Raw genomic sequence first — 6413 nt, forward strand, 5'->3', positions numbered from 1 at the left:
GGACAACCCCGACAAAAAAGGGTGTGGCAATATTGACAAGATCTTTTCTAACAAAATGATTCACCATATTAAGCACCTTTTCCTTTTCATCTTATATGACACTCTTTCGTTTTCATTTATTTTAAAATATTAGAACTTGTATTATTTAACCTTATCCTCCCATTTTACCCTGTCATGACATGTACAACTCTTACAATCTTTCACCTCACATTTGGTAGTAAAAGCAATTTTGTTACTACAAAACATTAGTTGAGCTTTCTACTCTTGTTGCATTTCATACCATAATGTTGAGGTTGTGTACACAATCCAAAACATCACAATTTTTATGTTCATCAAAGCAAAGAGAAGTTTCTGTAATTAAATCAAATCTGAAAGGCATTCTTTTGTTGATAAAACTAGTATAGGTGAGAATTCAACTGTCATTTGTCTGAATCCTTTGAAACCTAGGAAACTTGAAAGCAATTACCACTCTTGAGCTTGATGGAGTCAGGGAAGACAATACCCTTTTGCTTCTTTCTCATTGAAATATAGGATTAGATAGCAGGGCATTGTAGCTGGAAGGCCTTCTCGGGCTTTTGTCCATCGATTATCGAATGGTGAGGGACATCAGCAGGCATCTTTGCAGCAGAGAGACTTGTTTCATTGAACACTTTAATGACTTCTTGGTAAACAATGGCATTACCGTCTGGTGTGAGATGTAAGCCATCACTGTAGCAAAATAAAACAAAACAAATGAGAATTTTCACATTTCACCACTAAGAATATCGCACAAGTACTAAGCAGAGTAACTGTCCAGACACACGTATATTGATAACGTTGTAACAAGAATGTCAATCTCCCCCACCCATTTCCCTGAACCCCCAATCATTCTTATAAAACATATATAGGCATGATCATTCCTCTAACACCATATAGTACAACGAACTTCAAATATTCATGGAACTATGCAAAGTTTTTTACTTAAAAGGATCTGCAGATTTTGTCACTTACCTGAGGAATTTTCTTTGCCAACCCTCGGTTTCCTGCATTTTAGACCACAGATTGACAGAAGGGAGACCTAGCTCCTCTGCCAATTCAACACACTGTTTTGCATACTCTCCGGCAACTTCATTTGTCCTTTCTGGCAATTGCATTGCTTTGTCTCCATATAGGGACCTGTTTTTAAAATTGAAAAGTAAGATATCCCAACACAATAATATTTTATTCAGTTGACAGTGACACACTTATGTTTAAACTCATGCAATACCAAAAGCTGAATAAATGAAATGAAAAATTAAATAGGAAAAAAAACTTGGCTTCGCTGATAGAGTTGATCCACTTGCAACTGTTTAAAACTGAACTGCTTTGCTTTTAGAGGGAAAACAAAGTGGAAAAAATTGGCTAAAAGGAAAATGACCAAAGAACAATGCAAAGAATATGACATGATGACCATGGAGTACATGATAAGGAACATTTGCTCAACTGTTGCTGTAAAAATTATAGAAAGGAATGTCCTCTTTGATGAGGGGACACTGGTGTCGGGTTGGTCTCGTGTGAAACTGCATAATGGGCTGCTATATGGGGTACTGTGTGATAGCCGTGACAATGGACAGTGCCTGATGATACTGAAGCTGTCTTTGCAGCAATAGCTGTAATCTATCATTCAAATAGGCACTGCACACAAAAACCAATTTGCTCATTCCCACTTTCTTTTTGCTTTCACTTTTTTGGATTTTTCGATGGAAGTTAGATTATTCTCTCCAATTCATGTTTGAGAGGTTGGCTTATCTCTCCAGTTATATGCTGATAAGTTATGGATACTGCTATCTACTCTGCTTGTGAACAGTTAAAGTTCTATCCTATTGCTAAAAGGAGCTACGGGGTGTGTCAAGAAGTTCTCCAACATCTTAGATGCCATAGAATTTTTCTTCAAAAAAAACAAACAGAATAGCAATTGGTTGCCTCATTTTATTTATTTTACGAATAAAGAGAAAGTGGATCGTACCTTGCATATTCAAACCGTCCTGCTTCATCAATTGGTGGTGGAGTTATCAGCAATACTAGCACTGACGGGGAGCATTTCTGTGTTATAAATAAGATGAATGAGATATACAAAATAGAGCAAAGCTCAACCCAGATCTACACTCGGCCTGCTTATGCCAATTTAGGAAAATACTCAGCCTGCTTCTGCAAATTTAACATTCCCACTTTCCTGCATTGTACTTCTCTCATTTATTTGTGGTAATGAATAGTTTGTAAAATTAAGATATTCCTGCAAAATTGAATGATCTTTTTTTTTTCTTTTGCAAATCATTTGGGTTTTAAGTGAAGTCACTCACTTATGATAGAAATCTACTATTTTAGCAAGAGTATGAACAAAAAATTGGGCAGAATCTGCATGTCTTTCAACTAGCATAGCAACTAGGCTTTCTTGCAAGGTTGCATACCATCATGGACTACCATAACACAACTTGCATAGCGTCTTCCAAACTTGGTTTAATAGATATTTCATTCTTTCTGATGTCACTAACGGATATGTGTTCCTTTGTGTTGCATTGGTTCCTAACTCTTTCTGATGTTAATGAAGAATATGTGTTCCTCTATGATACACCGACTCTTATCTTTGCCAAGACGTAATCATGTCAAACAGGTTTGATATGTATATCTTCACTTTGCATTAACCTTGAAAATACAATACAAATATGCTAAAAATTGCACATACCCTGCCAAGTTCATATCTGAATCTTATACTCGTAGTAAGTCCACCAATATAAGTGTTCCTCTTCTAAAGTGGGCAAGAAGAAGAACAAAAGGTACGACTAAGAGGCAAATAACCCTATCAACCTTCAAGAATATAGTAGCCTACAATAAATTTATTTGATTAACACAGGATATCCACAACTACAATCGGTAGTGAAGCTTCACAAATTACAAAATTGCCGGACAAGGAAGTCCATGAGATAGAAATGACTACTAACCTGACCTTAAAAATACTGTTCACAAAATTTCAAGCTTTAAATAACAGCTCAGCATCAGAGGCTCAATTTGATTCTTCAGTATCTTCATAATATGAACAAAAATTTCTGCAATGCTTCTATATCTAATTATGTGGAAAAAGTAGCTATAAATTATACAATATTTTCTTTTTAACGGTGGGATTGAGTAACTCTGTGTTTTACTTATTCCGCATAGCATATACTCCACTTTTTTCTTTGCTGCATTGGCCTAATACTACTTAAAAAAATCATTGTCACTAGTAACTCTATCCTTTTCATCTTCCAAATCCTCCCATTTTCATTATTTGACAAGTCCTCCACAGACAAACATAATTAGGAGGGAAATTTTAGCACGTACAAAAGTTGGCATTTAGCAACGAACAATCATGATTGAATTGAGAAAATTCCAAACCTTGAAATGTTGTATCATTTTTTGTAGGTTTTCCTTATATTCCTCAAGTGGGACATGTTGTCTTTCACTGGTTCTTCCCAAAAGAGCAGCATCATTGGCTCCAAAAAATATAGTGACAGCAACAGGAGGCGTTGGAGCATCCTGTAATATCAACAGAAATACACTAATCAAAAGATTTGGCAGTAAGTAACAGTGCAGGAAGTGTTGGAGCATCCTGCCATTTTTGTCTGCATTACCATATCCCTAAAGAATTGACTTCACAAAGAGTTCCATTTTTTCCTCTGTTGCAGCTCGCATTAAGAATAGGGACATAAGATAGGTAGGCATACCATCCAATATACTATTAACAAGAGTAAATCTGCCCCCTTCCAGGACACCTTGCCAAATACTTTGATCATTCCTTCTTGATCCTAATGGAAGCCCCAAATTAAGAGTGGGAAACTTTTCCACCTTACATCCCAGGATGTCAGCTAGTTCCTATATGCAATCATATGCATTAATGCTGAAAAATACTACTCTTTACTAGCATCAGCACACTTCTAAATCATTACAACTCCCAAATATCTTATCACCATGCGGTATAGGATGTGATCCAAAATAAGTTGGGGTCAGCTACGTGAATCCTCGGAATCCATCAACTAGTTCGATTACAAAAAACACAAAATCTTTCTTTCTCTTAGTGCCCATTAATTTTGCAAATTCAATAAAATTTCTGATCTTACTACTCTTCATCAAAATTACAAATTAAGCAATGTACTCCAACAAAATATCCTAAATAATTACAACCCATCAAATATTCTACTTTAAATTATAATATGATCCAAAAAAATTGTGCCAAAAAGGAAAATTCTAAGAGGATGGGTTTACATACCAATGGAAATAGATGATGCAGCAAGAACAATGCCCATCTGGTGTTGTATCCACCGTAGCCACGATTCAATATATCAGCCTTTTACAATAATACATCAAATCCAATGACTTTATAGCATTAAAATGCCTATAATCATTCAATAGATCAACTTGACTAAAAAAAAATTCAAAAATTCAAAAAAACACAAACCTTGCGAGTATAAGTGTCAGCAAGAGCAGCACCCCAACCACCTAATCTGTAGGATTGTTCAGTAATGGAGTCACCAAATAATACTATTTGTGGCCTCATTCAGTACAACTAAATTCCTGGATTTTTTTTGTCTTGTTTTTTCTTTGCACAAATGAGAAGAGAAGAAGAGAAGGAAGGAAGAATGAAAGAAGCCAATTAAACGTAAAAGGGATATATATTAAAGAAAAGGAAACAACTTCTAACGTCTGCGCATACTCTACCCTATTTAAATCTCACTTAATGAAATTTTATTAGATATGTTATTGTTGTATTGACAGTGATACAAGGAAAAAAGAGCATAAATACCCATTTTATTTTACCATAATCTCTAAAATTCTCAACCATTTAAAAAAAATACAAAAATCTTTACTCGGATACATCCATATCCCCTCTCGTATACATCACTCTCCTCTTAGATACATCCCTATTCCCTCTCATTAAGTAATGTATTATTCGCAATCTGTGAGCTATGTATAAGCAGGTTTTCTGATGTTCCGAAATCCTATAATTTTAAGAGAGCTTTGTAATTTGGAAAATAATAGAGATATGATATAATTAGTTCTTTACCACTATGGAATGTATGTAATTTTTACATAATACAAAGATTTTTCTCAAATACAAATATCTAGCCAAATGTGCAACTTTTCCAAATTTTACGGTCCAAAATTGACACGAAATACTAAACTTTTGGGCCTGTTAATGTACATCCAAGTTGCATGAACGGGTCAATGGCCCTATTGGGCTCATCTTATGTATTGGGCTACTGAGTTCATTTTGACTTTATCTGCATTACAAGCCCAGCCCACTACCACTCGTGTTGAAACTTGAAGTAAAACTTGATGAAATTACAAGTACTAATTTTCTAAATCAAATGCTTTGGTGTTTGTTTCAAAGCATGTGAAATAAGTTTTTAGAAAAATTAAATAAATATCCCATAAAATCAAAATAATTACAAATATATACCCTTTTATATTCATACCTCACTAAATAATTACACTAAATACCCCAACTAATTTCTTAACAAGAAAGCTTAATGATACCATAATATATATATATACACTCTTATAGTATCATTGACTAATGAGTAATTTCTGAAGAAGAAACCTTAATGATACCAATATAATATATATATACTGATTTAGTATCACTTAAGTGAAATTATTAGCCTTAATGATACCAATACAATATGTGATACTAATTTAGTATCAGTTAAGTGAGAATTATCAGTCTTAATGAATGGGGTATGAGCTGTAATTTTTTTTTTAGAGAATGAGTATTTCTTGAATTACTTTGGATTGTAATATAAACATGTAATTATTTTGAGTTTTATGACCCATTTGCGTATGGGATGACTTCTTTTTTTCATTCAAAGAAAGTGATAAGTTTTATTAGAAGTTGTGATCGAGTTTAGTGCCACCAATGTAGTGTACGAAACCACATGTTTTGAAGGATGCTTTTTCATTATCGATATTATTACTAATTCAGGAGTATTAATTATTTCATACTTTTGCTTTAAAGTAGAGGTCTCTAATACGTAACACATTTTAACAAGTACTTTCTTAATTTTTTTAAAAAAATTATATGAACGTGTCATATCACGTCCTAATTTATCAAGATTATGACTTGTACCAAATTGATCTCTTTTGTTAATTTAATTATGTGATCTGACACCGGGGCAACTTGTTAAACACAAATTGAAATGTAGTGTTATTAATTCAAAACATGTGTGACCTCAAAGTCATTCTTGTCGAATTGCCTTTTTATTTTTTCATGTTACAAACACATAGTATGCATCTGTATATATATCTAGTCACGTTGCTATTGCATTGGGTTCTGACCAACTCAAATTTACCGAGACACTTTTTATTAGTATTATTTTTATCTCGAAGTCTAAATTTCTGATTAAAGTTTGAAAAACTTTTATTCA

At 33.7% G+C, this 6413-nt stretch overlaps 1 protein-coding gene across 1 annotated transcript; it reads right to left on the reverse strand.

Moving 5' to 3' along the window:
- Window positions 1–249: 249 nt before the first annotated feature.
- Window positions 250–4627, reverse strand: LOC102592796 (GDSL esterase/lipase At5g62930). Its single transcript, XM_006347389.2, has 6 exons — window positions 4448–4627; window positions 4259–4336; window positions 3388–3528; window positions 1985–2061; window positions 991–1155; window positions 250–708 (listed from the first exon to the last, which is right to left on the reverse strand). Exons 1-6 carry the CDS (start codon window positions 4544–4546, stop codon window positions 534–536), a joined length of 735 nt encoding a protein of 244 aa, XP_006347451.1. The 5' UTR covers window positions 4547–4627; the 3' UTR covers window positions 250–533.
- Between the last annotated feature and the right edge of the window lie 1786 nt (window positions 4628–6413).

The sequence above is a fragment of the Solanum tuberosum genome, unplaced genomic scaffold, assembly GCF_000226075.1.
Source record: "Solanum tuberosum cultivar DM 1-3 516 R44 unplaced genomic scaffold, SolTub_3.0 scf00087, whole genome shotgun sequence".
NCBI lineage: Eukaryota > Viridiplantae > Streptophyta > Magnoliopsida > Solanales > Solanaceae > Solanum > Solanum tuberosum.

Coding starts and splice junctions, on each gene's coding strand:
- LOC102592796 (XM_006347389.2), bottom strand. CDS start 4,546: ATGAGGCCACAAATAGTATTATTTGGTGACTCCATTACTGAACAATCC. Junction 2,062..3,387: donor AAATGATACAACATTTCAAG/GTTTGGAATTTT, acceptor TTTATAACACAG/AAATGCTCCCCGTCAGTGCT. Junction 709..990: donor TGGCAAAGAAAATTCCTCAG/GTAAGTGACAAA, acceptor ATTTTGCTACAG/TGATGGCTTACATCTCACAC.